The sequence below is a fragment of the Pholcus phalangioides genome, unplaced genomic scaffold (assembly GCF_987345545.1).
Source record: "Pholcus phalangioides strain wild (caught in Gottingen) unplaced genomic scaffold, Ppha-v1.0 ptg000014l_1, whole genome shotgun sequence".
In the NCBI taxonomy this organism is placed as follows: Eukaryota; Metazoa; Arthropoda; class Arachnida; order Araneae; family Pholcidae; genus Pholcus; species Pholcus phalangioides.
The window spans coordinates 2,088,919-2,112,203 of NW_028301607.1; the positions used below are offsets into that span (position 1 = coordinate 2,088,919).

The 23,285-nt window shown below is 36.0% G+C and overlaps 1 protein-coding gene across 1 annotated transcript; it reads left to right on the plus strand.

Annotated features, from left to right (window-relative positions):
- Positions 1-627: 627 nt before the first annotated feature.
- On the plus strand, positions 628-21,067 carry Spx (Spliceosomal protein on the X). Its single transcript, XM_089241512.1, has 9 exons — positions 628-701; positions 4,873-4,956; positions 7,268-7,413; positions 9,958-10,086; positions 11,071-11,251; positions 13,212-13,526; positions 14,839-15,039; positions 18,674-18,781; positions 20,632-21,067. The coding sequence occupies exons 1-9, from the start codon at positions 668-670 to the stop codon at positions 20,778-20,780; spliced, it is 1,347 nt and encodes a 448-aa protein (XP_089097638.1). The 5' UTR covers positions 628-667; the 3' UTR covers positions 20,781-21,067.
- Positions 21,068-23,285: the final 2,218 nt, after the last annotated feature.

Consider the following 23,285-nt stretch of genomic DNA (forward strand, 5'->3'; position numbering starts at 1 on the left):
CGAAATCGGTTATTAATTAAGGGTCATTAATGGTCATACTGAATCCAACGGAGTTTTTATGACGAATAATTATTGGTAATACTAATCGTTAACTATATGTAACATAATAAAAGCGATATCGTTGATTAATCATTAATTAAGGCTAACTAACGATTATACTGAATCCAACGGAGTTTTCATGACGCCTAATTGTTAATACTAATCGTTAATTAGTTGACATAATAAAAACGATATCGTTAATTGATCAAAATACCGTTGGATTTCGTTTTATCGTTAATTAGTTAATTAACTAATTATTGATCATGATTTAGTTATTCATTTCGTTAATTAAATAATTAACGATAAAACTAAATCAAACGGAATTTTGTAACGATTAATTTTCGTTTTTCTAATCGAAAATTTGTTGTGGCACTAAAAGCGAAATCGCTGATTTATCATCAATTAATTAATTAACTGTAATTAGCGATTATACTAAACCCATTGCAACTTCAAGGCGAGTCCTATTCATTTACTTATAGCTCAGTGCTTCAAACATAGTCATGGACTTCAAAAACCTCATAATTACAGAGCTGACCATATCAAGTTCAAATATTACTTTCAAGTGTGATTTAGCTGGAAATTTTTTAGGGATCTGGCAACACTAGACGTGATCAACAGCAAATTCAACATGGCTGCGGGACCTATAGCTGAGCGTAATCAAGGTAGGTTAACCAAATAAAATTAACATGTGTTAAATGTTTATTTTTGTTGTACTTGTTGAAAAATTTCTTTGTGGGTCAATAATCCCTCCTTTATTGTATTAGAAAGACTTATCTAATCCATAATGTACGTATGAAAAGTAAAAGCCGGCTTAATCCGAGTTAATTTAAAATAAATTACTTGATTAACTCTGAGAGTTCAGCATTTGTTAAAATATAATCCGGCACTAATCAGACCCACATGTTCCAGGTTATTGGCAGTTAATTGAGGAAAAAGCCTATTTAAATAAACTTATGTTTACCGACATAGAGATAGACGGCTTTTTCTCAGCCCAACATATCAATGAAACATATTTCCAGGCTGCCGAGTTCCAGAAAACATCTGTTTCCTCGATATCTTCGGCTGAGAAAAAAGGCCGTCTATCTCTCTCTACCGTCCCACCCATATGTTGGGCTGAGAAAAAGCCGTCTATGTCGGTAAACGGTATAAGTTGATAATAACAATAAAGTTTATTCAGCTTCGGTATAAGGGGCAGCTTAGCGAATTTCGGCGACTTTTTTTTCGGTGCTAAATGTCCGATGACCCCATCAAAAGTCGCCAAGGCTTTTAGACACATTACGGGCGCCGAGAAAAAAATCGCCAGTGTAGAAAACAATATGAAACGCAAGAGAAATGTCGGAAATACGGTCCGCCTTGGCGATGTTTTGGCGACTTTTTCGGCGCCAAACATGTCCGACGACCGGACCAAAAGTCGCCAAGACCGTTAGACACTACGGGCGCTGAAAAAAAAGATCGCCAGCATAGAAAACAATATAAAAGCCCATTCAAATATGAAAAGCATCACGAAACATGAGAAATATAATAGAAAAACATAAATAAGATGTGGATTATATATACAAATATGATTTCTGGGTTAATAAATATGATATGTGAGGCTGGGACGCTATTGACACTCAAGCAAGTATAAAAATGCTAAAGCCAACAAGCATAATTATGATAAAAATATCACTATCTAAGACAACATCAAAACCACATAAGGTATCCATTCTTAAATAAACAACGACCCTGCATGTTGTATAAATATATTCTATGTACACTCGTTACCATAAAAATTTGCGCACCAAGAAATAATTGTGGGATCGAAACGAAAGTTGGCCTGAAGGTACATGTCAGGCAGATATGCAAATTTATTAGAAATGTAGCGTCATTGCGTAATGCCACTATAGGGTGTTGAACTTTGTTCTCCTTGGAGTATAAAACAGGTAAGCAGAGCTTGCTGGAGTGTATTTAATCGTTTGCAAAGGAAATGCTGAGGTAGACATGCCGTTACGCCGCCTTCGAAGACCATATGAGCAGTTGTCAGATTTCGATAGGGGAAGAATCATCGGGATGATGGAAGCTGGGTGGTCAGCTCGGCGAGTAGCTCGTCAACTAGGCCGTTCTGATTTTACTGTGAGGAGGTGTTGGGACCAGTGGACAATCCTGCCTCCGCTTTACAGCGACACACCGCTCCCACGGCTGGTGTCATGGTATAGGGTGCTATTGCTTACGATACACGGTCACCACTAATATTGATCCATGGCACAATGACAGCCCAGCGGTACGTCCATAACATCCTTCAGCCACATGTGTTGCCACTCATGGCAGGGCTCCCAGGAGCCATTTTTCAACCAGACAATGCTAGGCCACACACAGCAAGGATGTCACAAGACTGCCTCCGCCACATTACCACCCTTCCCTGGCCTGCTCTATCCCCAAATTTGTCACCAATCGAGCATATCTGGGATCATTTGGGACTGCAAGTTGGACACCCTACGAGGTTGGTTGAACTAGAGGCGCATTTACAGCAACTGTGGAACGAGATGTCTCAGGACATCATACGGAACTTGTGTGCCTCAATGCCCGCTCGTATCGCATCGTGCATTCGCGCTAGAGGGGGTCCAACAGAGTACTAAAACTTCTGTTCATCTGTACTTTTTTTCTGCAATAAATGATCCTTTTTCTTGGATTTTCTAATCACTTACTTATATCAACGTAGTACTTACATGTGTAAAATTTCGTTTCATTTTGACAACTTCTTCTGGGTGCGCAAATTTTTATGGCAATGACTGTATTATAAATTAAAACCTGGACTCTTACAGGGAATCCAGATTCTGTTAGATAAAATAAGAAAAATAAAACGGATACAGGGGGCATCCTGTGTGCAGAAAAGAATAAATATTGGAAAATATTAAAGGTACAACCTGAAAGATATCCAATAATTAATTAATCCGACCCACACACTACATTAGATCATTTTCCCTTCCCTCCGTATGTATAATCTCCCAACGTTTTTTCAAATCATTCAAAATGTCGCGGCTATAAGGTGACGTCATTTGGAAGAAAAAAGAGCGAGAATGGAAAGGGAGAAGACCCATTTGAAAATGGCAGTTGAAAGTTTCAAAAGACGTGCTAGGAACAGGGAAGAATGACAACCAGCGCCACCTGGCTGTAGTCTTTAACAGAAAGAACATTCTAAAACTAACCTGTCTTAACGATAGGGTAAGCATTGGCATGTGCAAAGGATGGTTTGGGGTTTTTATCCCCCTCTTGAGCCAAGATTATAGTGTATTTTGCACGAAAAAACATAACCCCCCCCCCCCACCCTCTCCAAAAGGGGAAAAAAAATCAACCTCCTCGAAAAAATGCTACGTACGCCTATGAATGCAAGTACACACCTGACCCACCCGAAAGTATACAGGTGACTTTTTGAAAATCAGACGCTGCAATCCTGCCTAGTAAGATACTTGGCAGGGCAAAACGGAAATAAATTCTTAGTTGAGAGTGCCAATGAGGTTTGATTCGAGGGGGGAGGGGTACCAACCCTTTTAATGCCCATTGTGTGGTTTCTGCTAAATTGACCGGTAGGGTAAGCCTCAAATGCTTGCATATAACGACCTTCCCAATATATCGTCCATTTTCAATAGGACTAAGGAGGTCATATCTAGCATCGACTGTATTACTTAACCTTACATGCACTTCTTTGGAATATCTAACGAACTGGTACATGCTGGAGTGTATATGTTGTGAAACTATCGTGAAGTTTGTTTCTGTGTAACGCCTGTTATGTGTAGGGAATTTTTATTGCAGAAAATTCCTTTTCAGCCAAGGACTCGTTGCATAACATTCTGCTTTCGTGCACTGTGGTTGTACTTTTAAAGGTAAGCTAGCTTGCACATTCATTCCTTGAAGTTGGGAAACCTGCTTTAGCCAACCCCTTTTTTTGACCAGTTAAGATTAAAGCTGGACCTAAAGCCATGAGAAACCCTCTCAAATTTGAAACTGATTCAATCCTGATAACGATGCCCATCAGTTGTGTTGCTGACATACTATAATGCAGTGTTCTGCAGTTTTTTTTTATGTTGCGGACCCTTTGTGGTGTCAGAAGGTCAATTTTGATGACGCCCAATCATAATTTCCTTTTTGTTACCAAGTCTTTGAGTATGCTAAAACAGTGATATGTCTTCAGTGTGACAGATGTTTGATACTGAGGAACTAAACAAAGAAAATAATAAAATTTATAATTGCAAGGATTAAAATATTGTATTCATAGATGCCAATGTTTCTGATTTACTCGGAAGCCTTCCCATTTTTTAGCAATACTAAAATCTTCCAAACGAAAACCATATTCTTTCGAATTTTCATCTCTAGAAAAATCCTTACTTAAATGAAAAATTCCTTGCAGAGTATTTGATTATCCTTGCAATTTCAAACTGACATTTTTTTTTCCTCAGAAAAAATATGGGCATTAGGTTTTTTTCAAGTATCGAAATCAGCAATAGTCGTCAAATATGATGCAAAAAATAAGCAAAGTTGCCAATTATTGCCTTAAAAATTACTAATGGTGAGGAATAAAGCTCTATTGCAAATCATACACACATTAGATTAAAATGCTTTTACATATCAACTGATTAAATCATCAGTTATATCAATTCTCGGAATCGAAAACCACTATCTCATTTAGTTGGATATATGCTGCACGGATACTATTTGTGATTTGTTTTTTTGTTATTGTTATTTTGTTAATTATTTATTATTGTTTATTTGTTTTGGGTTTTGTTATTTAATACTCTTGTTTAGTGGAAGTTCGTGATGAACCTATATTTTAAAATGTTTGTTCTATGTCTTACACAGATGCCACGATTTATGTTGGTGGACTTGATGAGAAGGTGTCCGAAACCATATTATGGGAGTTATTTGTTCAAGCTGGACCTGTGGGTATGTTGGTAATCATTATTTGTTGCAATTTAGTTTTTAGTAAATATGCCACATGAATATATTATTTGAATTTTTGGATACGGCATATCCTGAATGTATCAAGTACTGAATTAAAGAATCAGAACTTTACTTTTTAGATTTATCGGCAAAACTTCAGATACAGATCATCTAAATTTTCCAAAAGCTTATACCTGGAAGGGTTGATGTAAATATAATTGCAATTAGGTGGTGCAATGAATAAGCCTAATTTCTCGTGTGAATGTCACAACACATCAATGCACTCTCAGATCCCTACTCCAGACCTGCCAACTCTCCGAATTTAGGCAGGAGACTCCAGATTTTTCATCCTTCCTCCTGCTCTCCAGATTTTGGCAGAAAATTATATTTTATGCAAGCGTTCACGTCATGATGTCAATAATTATCGTCATCATTAGGATAAACACCTATAGAGGACACCGTCGAGCAACCGGAAAAAAAGTCTTGGTGGCCATATTTAAGCAACTGGCAAAAATGTGACTTTGTTTGTTTAGCGTTTATCGGCAATCATTTATCAGGGGTAAGCCCTTGGTTGCCGAAATTCCTGTATAATTTTTATTGTATTCCATTAACAGCCGTGCTGCAAACACAATTTTTTTTGTCAGCAGCTTTGTATTTTGAAGTTTTTTAATTGTTTCCTTTGATTAAGTGTCTTCAGAAAGAAAATATACAACTTTAAGCTGTGTAAAGCTAAATATAAAGCTTTTAAGAGTTCATATACCCAAGATTATCAATCACTGATAGCTTCCGCGAAAGGAAATACTTGTTTTATGAACAGTATGTAGATGCAATTTATCTATTCTGCATGGAAAGACTGACATGGAATTATATTCTGCTCAGGGGCAATGCATAACCTTCCTTGGGGGGAGGGGGGGTGGAACCTTTTCTTAATTGATTAAAAAAAAATTTTGTGAACTTTTTTTTTTATCAAGTCTGAGTGGCGGGGGGGGGGGGTGCCCCCCCCCCTCGGGAGAATCTCCGGATTCCAAAAGTTGGCACATCTGCTACTCTAACCAAGTCATACAGATAATAACAGCGAGGAAATGAATGTAAACGTTTCTCTACTTCATGATCTTTATTCATAACAATCAGATTCAACTGTCAACAAAATTAATTTATCAATATAAACACAGTTCTCAATCATTATCAAATTAATATTATTAAAAGTCTATCACAGGATTTAGTCTGACATAGCTTGCAACTAGTACAAAATGGCAACATAAAAGACAATGAATGAACTCCAGAACTTTGTCACTGGACTTATCCCATTGCCAAGATCACTTCCAGCCCAGCTTCGTGGCAGAGTCTGGAACACTTTATTTTGTGTCAAAAAAAAGAAAGAAAACAAACATACAAAATTTTTACAACATATTTTTCCCAGACAATTGGGTACTGTTGCGATTAACAAATTTTGTGGTGATTACAGACGGGATTGTGTTGGGAGTTTGAGAAAAGTTTCAGGGTTTCGTTAAGACTGATGAATGTGCACATATTAAGATGGAGGTATATTTTAAAAGCAATTGGAGGGGGGCCCCCATGCCATCTCATCTGTTATCTTACACTTGCCATATTATGTACACAAGATACAAAAAAAAAAAAAATGAGAATTTTATTGTGAAATATAAAATATCCATCAGATCGAGTCATCTCGCTTAACACCTTATTGGTGAGCAAATGGGTTTCATAACTTGCGAACTTTAACAAAAAAGACACTATGGGATATCCTGGCACGGGGTCACCCAATATGTTCTATAGGCTTATTGTAAGGTGAACAATATGAAAATTAAGTCTTATGTGGAAATCAATTTCAAACCCCCAGGGTAATGAGAGGTAAACAATTATAACTCTTAATTTGTATAATTACAATGAACTGCATCATTTTGATAAAAAGATATCACACTTCTGCCAGAGGTCCACTAGTTATTTTAAAACGTGTAGAATATTTCTAATAGTTTATAATTATATCACTGGTAAGAACATTATGCAATAGTTGTTTAATATCGTGCATTCGCTGTGGATTCTTGGTTACCATTAAAACTGCTTAGATGTTTTTATTTGTTGACTTCCATGATAGGAGAACTCTGAAACACATAGCCTATCTCTGGATCTTTCATAATCTTTTAATACACGAGAAAATAAGTAGCATCCTCAGGATTGTTGCAATTTATTTTTCAAACATAACTCTAAGGTTGATAAGTACAATTGCATAGTTTCTTATTTGTTTAGTGTCTACAGTATCTTTTGTATTATTTCTCTCTTCCTAAATTTTATTTAGTCAACGTTCACATGCCAAAAGACAGAGTCACTGGACAGCACCAAGGATATGGATTTGTTGAATTCCTTGGAGAAGATGATGCTGACTATGGCATCAAGATTATGAATATGATAAAACTATTTGGAAAGCCCATAAGGGTCAATAAGGTATGAGAAAACGGTAGCTGAATTATATATTCACTTGATTTTTTTTCCAAATTCCTCTAACCCGTGCATTTTTTTCTATGCTTGATACATTGGCTACATTGAAATGTTGTGCATATAACCAATATATGTTATACACACAGAGTGAAAAACTTTGATTAACCGTCACCGTCCAGACCAGGTCTACGGCAGATAACCAAACAGGTGGATAACAAGAAATCTTTTAATACAGTAACGTGATTTCACTGCGGGCTTGGGACAAAAACGAAAATAAGATCCTTTAAAAGTGAATAATACATACATATTGTATTCAGTTTTACAAAATGATCAATATAAGCTTCAATATAAGGTCAGTCCAGGCAGTGGCGATATTGAAAATAGTATCCTTTATGTTGTATCTCTTCCAAAATTCTTTGGCAGTCATGACATTGTCAGATGAAAGAAGGCCTTCAATAAAAGCTTTTCTATAATGTTGCTTCATATTTTCAATTATGCCCTGGTCCATAGGATGGATAAGTGGAGTTGTATACACTGGAAGAAAGAGATGTTATTTTTTGCCATCATCACTTTTGAGTTCACAAGAAGGGTTTATCCATTTACAGCAGTTCTTCCTGCAGTAATTGCTTTTCGTCCATATGGATTCTAACCTGAGGCAAGAAAACATTGTAGAACCATTCTGAAAAATTGTTTGGTCCATCCAAGCACTTTTTCTGCACAAGTTCACAAGCAATGCGTTCATATTAAAATTTTTGAAAGCACATAGTTTTTAGGATTTATGAATCACAATCATGAGTAATCTACGATAACTGGTGGCATTTGCACAGACCGTAGCAGTGATCTGATATTTTTGGTCCTTAAACCTAGCACGTTTTTTCCATATTTTTCTTTTATACAATGACGGATAACAGAAACTGATGGTTAATCAAAGTTTTACTATACATGAATCCATTCGTATTTTGTCAGTGGAATAATTGAATGCCAAGTGTGATATGGGTCAGGTAGCAAGTTTGGAGCGAGGATGAGAATGGGTTGAATGGGTCAAATTGCCATTGTGCGAGTTGAGGGAAGGTACTGTTAAAATCCTATATAAACATATCCCCTTGCACTTCTGAACAAAAAAATTCATGTTTGTGAGGAATTTTGAATGGTTTTAGAGTATATTGGGCTGCTGATTTCAAAACTGGTGTTTGTTTTTCCCAATTGGGTTAATTTAATTTGAAGTCGAACAGCTAATATATATAATAGCAATTCAGAGACATTGACCAAGGAGGAATTAATGCAGCTGATTGCTCATGAAACAAGTGGTACCAGACGAAGATCAAAATAAAGAAGTAGACAAGTGCACCATGAGTAACATAGGAGAGCTTCACAAATTCAAATCAGCAATAGATAATTTTCATGATAAAGATCCCTCTATGGTACGTTCTTCACATGTAGAAAAATTGGTAGAGGAAGTCTTGTCAACATACTCCAACATATGAAGAAGAAATAGCAAACAGAAATCACAATGTTCTTTCTGAAAATATCACCAACAATCAATTGCTGCAACCTCTTTTACATTCGCTCATACCTTTGCATCACCCTGCTCTTCTCATGATGTATGTTTCAATAAACAAAAAACTGTGGTTTCGGTTTCAAGGAAACAGTTATTTTCTGTATATTATGCTGAGGTGAATTCGGAAAGAAAAGTTATTTTGTCTCCGCCGGGACTCAAACCCAGGCCCTCTTGTATACCGGGCAAGCATGCTACCATCTACACCGCTGGAGACATGACCCTGCCTTCCTTATTTCATGCACTGTGGTGTGAGGCACTGAAGTAAGAGAGCCTGGCAGAGACAAGATGACTTTTCTTTGAGTTCACCTCAGCATAATATCCAGAAAATAACTGTTTCCTTGATATCTTGGGCTGGGGAAAAAAAGCTATCTATCTCTCTCTCTCTATGGTTTTGGTTATTTGCAGATTTTTCGTATTTTCCCTACCCCCAGAACATAACCCCCACAAATACGGGGGGCGACGATAATTTAGAGTGATATTGGATAGTTTAGAATTATATATGTGCGTGACAGTGTACGCGCTTTTGGTCAGAGAAATTTTTGAATTTGGTCAGGGAAATGATAAGCAGATTTTGCTGGGAACACTGTCTTGTCATTTTGTCAAAAATGGAAAAAATGTCATGCCACTCACTTTTACTTCCTCATTCTCCTAATCAATGAAATTAATTTCACATTTCATGTTCTATAGACCACATCAACTTTCATAGATATTATTATGAAGTGAGTTGTAGTTTCTCTAGAGCCAAGTACCTTTAATGATGTTAATGAAAATGTTGCTTCCTCTGAAGTTCTCAATAATTTAATGATTTATGTTTTAGAAATGTGGCATTAGTAATTCTGTAATTGGGCAGTACTATAGCAAGTACTCCCCCCCCCCCCCCCATTCAGTAAAAATGTGTTTGTAGTTCCTGAGTTTGGTTAGCAAAATCATGCAATTGTTTCATTTGTGTTATTGAATATCAGCTTAGTTTTTTGTGTTTTCTTTTCTTATAGGCTTCTGCCCATCAGAAAAATCTTGACGTTGGAGCTAACATATTCATCGGTAATTTGGATCCAGAAGTTGATGAGAAATTATTATACGATACTTTCAGTGCTTTTGGTGTCATTCTTCAAACTCCAAAGGTAATTTATAGTTACTTACTAACTACTCATTCCCCAAATATGTAAACCACAATATAAAATCGTGTTGATAGTATTGATTCAAGTGAAAGGCATGTTCACACTTTATACCTCTGCAAAACTATTTTTTCAACAAATAACCAATAAGAAACCTGATGCAGTATATGTAAATAATGCAAATTCTTTAACACCAACTTTTTAATCTCATATTTTGGCCAGCCACATCTTTCCATACCAATGTAATCAGTGGTTTGGCAACCACTGATATAAAGGCTTCTATATCATGTCAGTAGTTCAGTTAGAGCATCATGTAGTTCAGTTCAGAGCACCTTAATTAACCTGCTAAATTAATTGAAATGACAAACACAACCACATTGTTGCTTCTGGATTCAGAAGACAAGTAGCAGCACTTCTTGAACACATAATAATCATTTCTCAGAAACATAACTTCATGTTATAGGTACATAACACATACATGATTCATTCAGACAAGCACCAGTTTTTGTTTTCTGAGAAGAATGTTTGTGATGTGCATGCACATTTTAGTAGTAGCACTCTTGCGCATCATATCGTGAAATTTATAGACCTGCCAACTTTCCTGATCTAGACCGCCGATGTCAGATTTCACAGTGCTTACGGGGCACCCAGATTATGAACCCATATGCTGGGTTTCAATTCAGTTTTTACCATCAAATTGAAAAAATATATAAATTTAAAAAATTAAGAAAAGAAAATTGACTTTGCTGTTTTCCGCTGCCACTGTTTCTTTTCCTTGAATCACCTTCCCCCCCCCCCCCCATTCCCAACATTCCCAACAACTGGTAACAGATGAACAACAGGTAACTTGAACAGATTTTAGATAAATATGATTACCTCATCAGCCAACGACTAATCTATATATAAATTTGAAAGATGCCTTAGTGAATCATGGTTATATAAATGTGATTTTAATTTGCAATTTACATCAATTTAACTATGTTCTTTTAGATTATGAGAGATCCAGAGACGGGTAATTCTAAAGGTTATGCTTTCATCAATTTTGCAAGTTTTGATGCCTCTGATGCTGCAATCGAAGCAATGAATGGACAATATCTATGCAATAGACCTATTACCATATCTTATGCTTTCAAGAAAGAGTCTAAAGGAGAACGACACGGTTCTGCTGCAGGTATAAATATGTTCACAATTTATCCATGTGCTTTTCTATTATTATTTAGGCATATTTTAAACAGGAAATTTTTGACTTGCATAAAATAGTCAAACTCGGTTTTAACGACACCTCATATTTAGTATCAATAATTGATGGTCTGGACTGATTCCCACAGAGAATAATGTCAATGAACCTTGGTTATAACATCTATGAAAAGCAATCACCGTGTGTACAACGGCAAAGTTTTTGTCACATTTGTTTTAACTTCAATGATATTTTCTCAAGGAATGCCTAAGATTAGGACACCAAGGAAGAGTCTGTTTTATTTATCCCTGATGTTGAAAAAAAAAATTATTACATGTTTAATGCACCTACTTGCTTATTGACATGAACCACTATACAAAAAAATTTTCGTATTTTTTCCCTTTCCAACTTATACAAATGTCTAGTTTTTTCAACGAAGCCTGCTTTAATTTCTAATCTTAACTAGAATTGGGAATAAAGGCACAGTAAAACCCCACCAGTTATCCAAATTGCTTTGGAGGGAAAAAAAAGAAATCAGCAAAATCAACATTTCAAAAGTTTTTTAATCTATCAATGATAAAAACTGAGCTAGAGTTGTGATAGGGGATACTCAGACGAAGTCTCACCAGTCTTGTCACTTCCAAGCCCATTTTCATGTGCAAAATTGGGGTTTCAACTTTCAATGTGGGTGGTATATAGTAGAATATTAACTGCTTGGTAACAAGTAATACAGTATGCAAATACAAAATGGAAACAAAATTGTTTTCATAGCCATTACATTACATACCTTGGCAAAATTCATTTTTACTAAGAAATAACCTGTTTTTTTTGCGAGTTATCCAATTATTCAAATGGGGTCCAGTCCCATTCGGTTTGGATAATTAGAGTTCTACTGTAATTTGTGTAATTTTTATAAATTGTGTTGTAATCAATATGACTAAAAATATTCATCTCAAATTTTCCAAATTAATTTTCATCCCGTGAAATACATTTTAGCAGACTTGATGTTGCACTGTATCAGTTGATGTATGATGTTGCACTCACTAAGAATTATATACAACATTGCGAGTTCGATACCCGGTTCGTCCTTGTCAAAAAAAACTTTCCTGACATAGGGATACAACAAAAATGACGACATAACTGCAAAAACATTGCTGCCGCAGGGAGTCTCCTTCGAGGGGTTAGTGCATCAACCTCTCGATGAGTATAAAAAACAAGCCTGCTGTTTGGAATAAGCAATAAATTGTAGGTGCCGGTCTAATTAGCCCTTGTGTGCAGAAAATGACCATGGTGCGACAAAAATTATCAAATGATATATGAGCAATATTTGGCAATTGTGCCAACGTATCACTACATGTGTGTCAAAAGTCAGCAATGCCTGGTATTTAATTATCCCTATCTTCCCTCGATCAAATATGGTCACCCTGATCACGAAGAAATAAAAACTTCATGCATAGTATTTGAGTGTCTGATTATATTTTTCATCTAAGAAGGTTGTAAAAATGTGAAAGGTTATAAAAATGTCTGATTGTAATACAAATCAGTTGTAATGACACCTTGATTATAATGACAGAATTTATTGGAATTTACTATGTTATAAAAGAGTTATGTAAATATTTTTTAAGGAAATTTATTATTTTTGTCATTGGATTATTTAATTTTTGCAAATGTAGTTAAATGTAATTTTAACTGCTAAAATTCAATGTTCAAAGTAAATAGAGGCAAGAGAATTTTTTTTATAAAATCGTAGCAATGTTTTATTTTCATTAGTGGGGAAAAGAATGTTGAATTCAAACATATACAGGTTTCATAAACCATTGTTATTGCAGAAACCTTTACTTTTATGATAAAATGGTGCCTTTTTTTCTTTTCTTTTTTTCAATAATGTCACTTCACTGCAATTTTTTATATTATTTAATTGTATTGGCATTGTATTTTTTTCTCTGTATTTTAGAACGGCTGTTGGCTGCACAAAATCCATTGTCACACTCAGACAGACCCCATCAGCTTTTTGCAGATGCTCCGCCTACTGCAGGAGCTCCTCCACCAACCCCACTGGTTGTTCCACCACTTGTTCCTCCACTTGGAATGCCTCCTCCTCCAGTTTCGCTTCCTTCTATTCCATCTGTAACCAATGTTACATTGCCTCCGCCTCCACCAATGCCTCCAAGCTCGATGCCGCCGCCACTTCCTCCAAGTTTGGTACAGAGGCCACCACCTCCAGTCTCCTCTGCACCAAGTTTCCCTCCTCCATTGCCACCTTCATCAGGTAGGATATTTATTTTCCACTTCATTTTTTAATCTTATTTTTAATTTAGGTGTACTGAACTAAGGTGAAATTAACTTGTAAAAAATTGCTAAGTAATCAAAGATTTCTGATTAAGGAATTCACATGTTTATACATACTGTAGATGCTCAAGCATTTCATGTCATAGAACCATTATACTACTAACATGTTATAGACAATATGCTATGAAGGAAATCCATCCTCATTTGTCACACAGTTGTTCACCCAGTTAGGACGATACTTCTCAAATTCGGCCTGTGCCAGTGTCTCACCACAATCAAAAACATTCATCCATAATGAACAGACCAGGGGTTCTCAAACCATGTTCCCCCTAACCTTTTTTGGGGGCAGCCCAGACAAAGGTTTTTTAAAAGATTCATTGTTAAACTGCTCTGGTGAGCCGCAGGTGGAAAAAGTTTGAGAACCCCTGAACTAGACCATTCCACTCATGTTTTTATTTGCAATAAGACTGTCAGAAATCCTTTGCTGTGCCCATTTGATGGCCTCTATGAAAGTGGTCACAAGGTCAGTAACACTATCACCACCAATGTATAGGAAGAAACGTATATGTGAACATTGCATGTGTGACACCAGCATGGACAGTCAAAACATTAAGCCTATTGTGAAACTAGCACAGACAGTCAAAACATTATAAAAAAAATCCCTAATTTTGGAAGAAAAAATATTCCCAAAGAATTTAGCCAGAAAAAAGACTGTTGCTTTCATTTTATATCTCCGAAATAATGTCACAGGCATAAGACAAATTGATGCCATTTCGTCAAATTACAAAAAAAAAAATAGCCACCATGAATTCAGCTTTTCAACATCCGAAATTGCAGAGATGATTTGACCCTATGTCCCGCTAAGTCTATGTCGTGTTTTGTGCATGATGCCGATTTTTTTTTGTTGGTGTGATTTGATTTTGGAGTATGAATGACAGGTAATTTAACACACCTATTGATTAAGATGATTGGCAAATTGGTGATAATTGGCAAAGGTTTAAATGATGTCATGTTTTTCAATTCTCTTTAAATTATTTTTGTATGGAATTTGGATCCCCACAAAAACCTTATTTATGCTCTAATATCCGCAGCTTTGCTGTTGTATTGCAGTCAGGTTATCACACAGACGTAAACTGACCAGTGATCTTTTGTACTTGAGAAATTAAAATACCTTCACCTGTTTTCCGTTGTTAGAATAGCATAAGGTGTTTGTGGATAATTTAGTGGTTTTAACATACTTCAGGACTTAGTCAATAAATTTATTCACATAGTTTTTTTTTCCGTTCGTGTAGTAACTATTCCGCCGCCTCCTTCTATGCCTCCACCACCATCATCCTATGGAGGTATGCCTGCGCCACCACCTCCTCCTCCTCCACCAACAATACCTCCTGTAAGCAGTACAGCTGGCATTCCAATGCCTCCCAGCAGTGGTATCGATGCATCTAAGGTCACAGACGGACCAATGGCACCGCCACCACCTCCTCCGCCATTGGGTATGTATGGGTATTTTTTTGTACTTTCATTGAATATCACGTCTTATCTGATATTTTGACAGTTTCAGTAGTTTTGCAGTTACAATAGAAGTCACTTATTAGAATCAAGGATAATGTCATTCTGGTACCGTTATCACTTTTGCAAAGAACAGAACAGACCTATATCATAAGATGGAATTTTTTTAGAAATCAGGATTTCAGTTATCAAAAAAAAAATTCTCCATTTAAATTAATTTTTCTTCATTTTGGGGCTTAGGTTGAGCCAGACACCCCCAAAGCAGAATGCTTTGCATTGTTCTGCAATGAGCCCTCGTCTGACTGGAAATATTCTGCATAAAAATTTCCATAACAGTGTTTTCTACACTTTTCTTATAATTCTTCCAGATTGTTCTTTAGTAGCACTGATTGTTCTGCTATGAACGTCGCTGATTCTGTCATATTCTACTTTAGGGTCATCATTCTCCCCCTTCCCAAAAGTTATTAAGCTATTGTTATCAACATGAAAGATTATGTAGGAGGTCAGAAGTTATACCCTTCTTCTCTCTCCTTGATAATAAGTTTTGTTCTCAAGTCACAATTCTCCAATCGGACTGTAGTAGCTGATATGATCCCTATACATGTAGAACTAATTAAAAAATAGACTTCCTATAGAGTGGATGCAAATGTGAGGTAAGAAAGAACCTTTCATTCAGCTCTTGGCCAGTTTCGATCATATTCACAATTACTTGGTCAAAAGTGTTTCTCAAGGGATTAATGGTATTTATGTACAATAGCACTCAGTCTTTCCGACAAATGCAATGTTTATAGCTCCAACTCATTTGCATTGTCAACTCATGCACTGTCCTGCCCTTGATATATGTAAAGCAGAAAGATTTATGGACACCTGTGGCTGAAATTTGTTTGGTGTTAGTGAACTTTTATTGTCTTATTTTTGTTTTTGGACAGACCGAAAGTGTTTTGACAAATACAGTTTTATCAAATATGGAAGTAATTCTTATTTAATATGAACTTATAGTAGGACTATGCAAAATGCATAATGAAAACTAAAACAAAAAGTATTCAATGGATTTTTTTCGGGAAAGTGTAAGTACGATGTGCAGTCAAGCTCAAGTGACAAATAATTTTGGTATTTCAAGGCAGTTCATAATTTTGAGAACCGTGTTTAATAATCTCGGGAACCCGTAAAAAAAAAAGATTTTTTTTTTCAATATGACCAAAGAAGACAATAGATAGGCTAGATAGTTTGGATAGATAGTCAAAATGGAAGCAAAGAGATCCTCGAAATGTACACTAGATGTAAAAAACCTGATGAATTTAATTCAAAATATCCACTGCATGTGAGTGTATCACTTTTAAAACATCGGCTGAGCATTATGAGCTTGTTTGGTTGTCTTCCAAGTGAAAAAAAAAATACTATTTAATTACAGAAGGGCAAGGGAGAGAATAATATCAATCTTTCTATTGACAGGAAAAACAATCCAAAGTCCAAATAGATTTTTAAAAAACCATGTATGAGGTATTACAGGCTCATACAGGTAAATTATAAGGTAATTAATTATAAGGTAATTAACATGTAGGTTCTTACTGTAAAACATGAAGGCAAAAGTGGAGATGCTTCTATGCTAACAGTGTTGCTACTCTTTACCTTCTGGAAAAAGTACAAGGGACAGGTTTTGTTATAAAAATATATTTCATAACCATGTTGTCTTTTACTATGTGACACATGCTTTTCTTAGCAATAGTCCAGCTTGACAATAATCATAAATATAGCTTAAAAGTAATTATAAATTACTCGAAATACAACAAAATGAGTTTCATGTGTGATGAAATCAAAACCGTAACTTGAATACCATCAGGCATTTATTGATTGAGTTCGATAGATGAATCAGAGCCAGAAATTATCTAATTTCTATGGATTTCGTCAATTGTGGGAAAAAAATACCCATTAAACATAGTACAAACTCATTGAGTCCATACCAAAACATGATGAGTAGTTTTACAATCTAAACTGCTTTCAACAAAAAGGGTTGGCTTATTCTACTTTGTTATGGTATCCAATGCATGACTGGTTTGATTATCTAGTGCGTGTTTGCGTTCTTGTTTATTTGTATCAAAAGACTGAGCCAACATAAAAGTAAATTTTTTTCTGAATTTAAAAAGTTTGGATATGCAAATTTTTGTTCATAATAGTTCTTAATGAGACTCAGTGTTTCATAAGATAGATTTCATTAAAAAAATTCAAATAAAAAATTTTGCAGACACATTTATGGTTGTGAAAAGATTTGAGAGTTCTACTATATACCGTATTTGATAGAAGCACCTCGTTGGACATTTTACCTGTTGTGACCTTGCATTTGTATTATAAAAAAAACATCTATTCATTGAGCAATTCTATTTTAACTCCTCTCAATGGCTGAATTAAAGAAAGACATGATCTTGGCTTGGAAGGAAAAAGAAATTCCCGCTGTAGAACTCTAATTATTTTTTGAGTGCAGAAAATGACAGTGGTCGAACAAAAGTGATCAAAGTGATTGTGATAACTAATTTTGGTTCCAATGAGGTATCCATTATTGTTAAGTACCACTGTACGGTGAAACTTACGGAATACGAGTAACTTGGCTTATATGAATGTTTTGCAAGATAAAAAGTTTTAAACTTATTTGGACTTGATAAATGAGCAAGGTCTTCCGATACAAGCAAGAATTTCGAAAGTTTCAAGATTTTGACTTGATTAACTAGAGATTTCTCATAACATCAATATTTACTCATCAGAATTCAGTACTAGTAGAATGCATGTAAAACACCAGAGCCTTCTTGATAAGGACTAGTGCTTAACTGTGCATGCACCTTGTACACATTCCTCTACGGAATTTCTAATGAATTGGTTGCATGCCAGAATGGACGTTCTAAGTATATGTGCAACCCTGACGTATTTATGTTGTCAGATTGTGTTTGTTTTATGTTCTTGCTGGTGTTGCCATCTGCCTTCCATATTTTGAAGATGGTAGATGCTTGAATTTTATGGTATGTCAGTATCGCGTTGTAGGTGTACCTGCTCTCTGCATGTAGAGACTTTTTAAATGAAAGACCGACTTGCATTCAAGCCTCAAATTTGGAGAACTGGAGAAAACAAACTTCAGCTGACCACTATTGGGCATCATCAGGGTTGGAACCTGTGTCCTCACATTGAGAGTCCAGCACGATGCCCACACTAGATACGGTCTAATCTATAGGAGAGTTCATTTATTAGCATTATCTGTCGAGCATCCGTATTATCACAAGATCCTAACTATCTTAACGAGTTCTAGGCTCAGACATTCCCGCTATAAGTGGATTTTCATTTAGTATTGATGCAATGTTGAGGGTGTACTGTTGCGTTGAATCAGGTTTGAAAAATATTATATACTGTAAAGGAAGCAGATATTTTCTGGATATTATGCTGAGGTGAACTCGGAAAGAAAAGTAATCTTTTCTCTGCTGGGACTCAAACCCAGGCCCTGTTGCATACCTCAGCATACTATCCAGAAAATGTTTCCTTCATATCTGGGACTGAGAAAAAGTTTCTATCACTCGTTATATACTGTTTTTTGTGTGTATAAAATTGATTGTGCAATTTTTTTTTTTTTTTTTGTAGGTCCTCCTCCTGGCATGCCACCACCATTTAGAGGTGCTTTGCCACCGCCACCTGGTATGCGGCCTCCACCACCACCAAGTATGAGTTTTCCTCCAAGGCAACCATTTGGTAAGCATTTTTTATTAAATACTCCAAAGTTTCGATTTCTTGTGGTTGTTCGGATTGCGGGCATAGAGGAATGCATACATTTCCAGCCTACAGCAAGGTACTGAACTGAATTGCTGATGGCTTAGGAGAATTTTGACTTTCCTGTGTATTGCTCTTAATGTTGTATTGCATGAGGTAGAGTATTGCAAAATACTCTGAAATGTATAAAAATGGTATATTTCCAGTATTTTTGAGTAATTCTGGACTGTAAAATTTAACTGTTGTTGCTCTAGCTCACACCAGAGACAGGCGATTGAGTCCTATATTAGCACCACTATGAAATTAATAATGACTTAGAAACCACTTAAATAGGGCATACGGAGGACCATACCCGTGCAAAACATCTCTTTCTTGCAAGGAGAAGACTGAAAACATAGCCTTCTCCCTCTGTAGAGGGTCTATCTTTTCTCCTTGTTCAGTGGCAAACCTGATAGCAATGTATGCGCGCACACACACACACATTTTAAATTTAGACTCAAACAACTTTTATGGAGCCAGCATTTGTAAGTTTGTTTAATTGCCCCCCCCCCCCAAGTTTTTTTGTTAAAGGGGATGAGGCTAGATGGAGTATTAACTATTTAGCCTTATAAATAGTACAAGTTTCATGAGTAAAATTGCAGAAAATTAGCATGGATTAAACACATTTTTTGAAAAAATAATTTCATTCGTTTTTTAGAACTGAAAAGAACAATTATTGCCCATAGAGCATCAAAAACTTTTCTTGAATAGCCTGTGAGGTTTTACACAAGAAATTATGGTACAATAGTTACAACTATAGAGCTGCAGCAGATATCTTCTGGGGAGATGTGATCTCCAGCTTTCTAGATTTAACTGTTAAAACAAGTCACCTGCTGGGGCGTACGCACGATTGTCATCTGGAATAGGTACACTGGGTTTGGCAGAGGCACAGTGAATTTCTTCCAAATAATTCTCTGTTACCAATCTCAGGAGTCTTGTCTAGCCAAAATTTGGATCAGTTTTGCAGACTCTTCACAAAATTTCCAGGTCTGAGAAATGGCCCCTTTACAAAAATCACAATAATGGATTTAAAAAATGTACCCTTCACAAGATGCAAATTAATTAAACCATAAATTTGGCATTTCATTTCTATTGTGATGATATATATATATCACTTCTGACAAAATTGCTTATTTTTAACAAAACAAATGACCCTTTTCACAAAAATGGCCCTATAAAAAAAGACCCCCCCTGAACCTTCAAAAAGCATTTTGAATTAACAGAAATCAAGATTAAGATAATACGCATATAAATTTATTTCCCCCAATGTTGTAATTGTTTTACAAAGGTATTTAAAAATAATTTTTAATTTTTTATCATTTTGAGGTGAAGGGAACAAGGCCCTCCCTGCTTACGCCTCTAGTCACTGGCCTACCAGTCATTCCTGAACAGCTGAGAAGATGAATCGTAGCAAACAACATCAACCACATGATTTGATACTTGATTTTAAAACTCTCTAATCTACTCAAGATGTTCACTGGGATTCTATTCTATATCACTATCCCAGAAAATCAAATGAATTAAGTTCTGGTTTCTTTTGTTGTAAGTGGGAAAATATTTGAGATAATATCGGTCAATATTATCCCAAATATTTATAATAAGCACAGTCAGCAGTTGTTTAAAACAAGGGAAGTCGATGAGTAAGTGATAAAATACATTCCATTGTATTTTATCGCTTGCACATTTTTCATTTGGAAAATCTGCTATTTTGCTTGCTTATGTTTTTTTTAAATAAATTTATTCCAAATTAGTTATGATGGTTTGATTTTTTTTTTTTTTTTTTCCTTTTCTAGTCATGCCACCGCGGCCACCATTTTCAAGCAGAGGACCCATGCCACCAGCACCTCCTCCGCCTCCACCCCCTCCCGCTGCACTTCCACCAAGAAGTGTTAGGCCACCTATGCCGCCTCCTCCACCCCCTCCTCCTCCAGCAACTACCTGAGGAAAGATGAAAAGATCTGCAAGAAATGTGAACTCTTTTGATGCGGTGCAAATAAAATCCAATACATATTATGTTCAGCGATTGATGTTGGTTATGAGCATAAAACATTCTCCATGTAATTTCAGGTGACATTCGCAGATTCTTAAACTTGAGGTTTTCCTTGGAAATATAACATTCAGAGTACTGTATATATTACAGCCAAATGTGTCAGAAGCTTCAGCTCTTCGTACAGTGGCATAGCAGTTCCTGGGCGGCCAATTCAGTCATTAAATTTATATATCACAGCATGGCCTCTGTAAAAGCTCTTTGTTACATTTAATGTGTACATGAATGGTTTTCTGAAAATAACATGCAGTCACTGCAGTTGTTCAGGTGTTTGTGCAGAATCTATTCAGTCGTAAACCCCTTGTATTGCACTAGAAGTGGTCCAATTTTTCCCTAACCCATGCCAATGTCAAGACCACAAATCTTACATGTGTCATTCTCGGGCATGTAAATTTGTGCCTGACCCACTGTGTTTTTTCAAAGTTTTTTTATATTGAAGCATGAGAAAAGCAAGTTATATATGCTATAGCCTACATAAATACAGGGTGATCCAAAAGTCATGCACCCATTTTAAAATATTTTATTTTTAAAATGCTAACAAGAAATAAATCAAAAACTATATTAGTTTGAACTAAACAACAGTTGTGGATACAAAAACAAAGTTTGTTTTAAAATTTAGGCCTTTTGCTTGAACTCAAACACATATTCGTTTCTGACCACTTTTCCTCAGGGTAAGCACACTCACCTTTTCATTCTCCGATTGAGTGTTTTTTTCTCTATCAATGAAATAGGGGATTATTCTTGTGCATTTGCCTTCAAGTGTCCCCCACAGGAAAAAAGGGGGGGGGGGTGACAGGTGTAATGATCTTCGCCACAATTTTTTTTAAATAAGGCAGTCATCAAAAAATGCTTGGAAAATCCACTGTTCTCCACTAGATGTATGACGGGTTGCTTCATTCTGTTATAAAAAGCAAAAACATTTTATTTTTATACATCAGTGAGATGAATCAGAAGATAATGCCCATATACAGTTTGTCATCCACTGTTTCTTCAAAAAAAAAATTTTGACCCACTGTCCTATGGCATGAAATTGCACACCACACACAGATTTTGATTGAATGCAGAGGCATTTCATGATAGATGTGTAGATTTTTAGTTCACTAAATTCTGGCACGTGATCGCATTTAGTGCTTTCATCTCCGGAACAACAAGAACACGATAGGTGTTAAACTCCAATTTCTTCAGGGCTCTGAGAGCAGTCCAATATTTCAACCATTTTCTCACTCTGCTTTTGTTCAAGATTTTGTCCTTTAGTTTACACAATCCATGCTTGCTGAGTAGAGACAGATGCCGACTTCGCCTGTGATCTTCAACACTTCCAGTTTATCGAAAATGGGACACTAATCAAAAAATTGTTGTCCTATTGGGCACAGAAACATTTGGGACTTCATTTTTGAATGCATCAATAACAACTTGGAACAAATGAGTTGGAAAATAGTTTTTAATCATAAAAAATTTTTGCTTCTGGCAAAATCTATCTTGATATTACAACAAAGAGCCACTGAGAGTATCAAAGCACATGGAAAATATGAGAAAAAAAGGCTTTCCATCTTGAACAGTATAGTGCTGCTTTCTATAAAAAACCTTACATGTACAATCAGTACAATTTGAGAAATGATTTTGTTACGGGTTGCGTGACTTTTGGATCACCCTGTATAATCTGATTGCACAGGCATCGCAAAAGGAGTTTCTCAAGGAAGTGTCCTTGGCCCATATTTTTTCACTTTTTATCAATAAACTCGATCAGGGTATTCATGGGATTGTTAGCAAATTAATTGATGACGTGAAGCTAATGGGGGTAGTCAGAAATCAAAGCCTGGTTCATACAGTCCTTGAAAATCCTTAAAAATTCTTGAAAAAAAAAAAAGTTAATTTTCAAGTTTTTGTCCTTGAAAAATTATTGCAGTCCTTGGAAAAAAAAATTGTTTTTTTTGTGCTTGAAAATTTTTTTGTGTGAATTTCTGCCATAGGTTTCTGTTCCCCTTCAACTAAACCCCCCCCCCCCCACTCTAAACCCATATTCCATTGGGGCGAAAATGTTTGGAGCAATAATGATACAATGATTGAGACAATGTTCAAAATAGGACATGATCACCCATACCTAAGGTATTCCTATGCTTTAAAAGATGTTGCCTGAAATCTGGCAGTAAAACACTGCACTTAAAATAATATCGCTTCAAAAATATTTTAAACTATTGAATTAAGGAATGGCCGTTGCATATGTCTGGGCCGCAGGTGACACTCAAGATGTAATTTTTGGTGGGCTTTTCAGGTTTTTTCAAGTTGGACAAAATCAGACCAACCATGTTTACAACAGTTCAGAGTATGCTTGCAGTACTTTTTTCTTTATTACCCTCAAACTGCTTCCATCGTAAGTAGATGATAAGCGTGCTGAATCGC

What these genes read in the sequence shown, in the direction of transcription:
- Spx (XM_089241512.1), top strand. Translation starts at nt 668, where the DNA reads ATGGCTGCGGGACCTATAGCTGAGCGTAATCAAG. An exon ending in TATAGCTGAGCGTAATCAAG is followed by an intron (nt 702 to 4,872) that starts GTAGGTTAACCA and finishes TGTCTTACACAG; the next exon opens with ATGCCACGATTTATGTTGGT. An exon ending in ACCACCTCCTCCGCCATTGG is followed by an intron (nt 15,040 to 18,673) that starts GTATGTATGGGT and finishes TTTTTTTTGTAG; the next exon opens with GTCCTCCTCCTGGCATGCCA.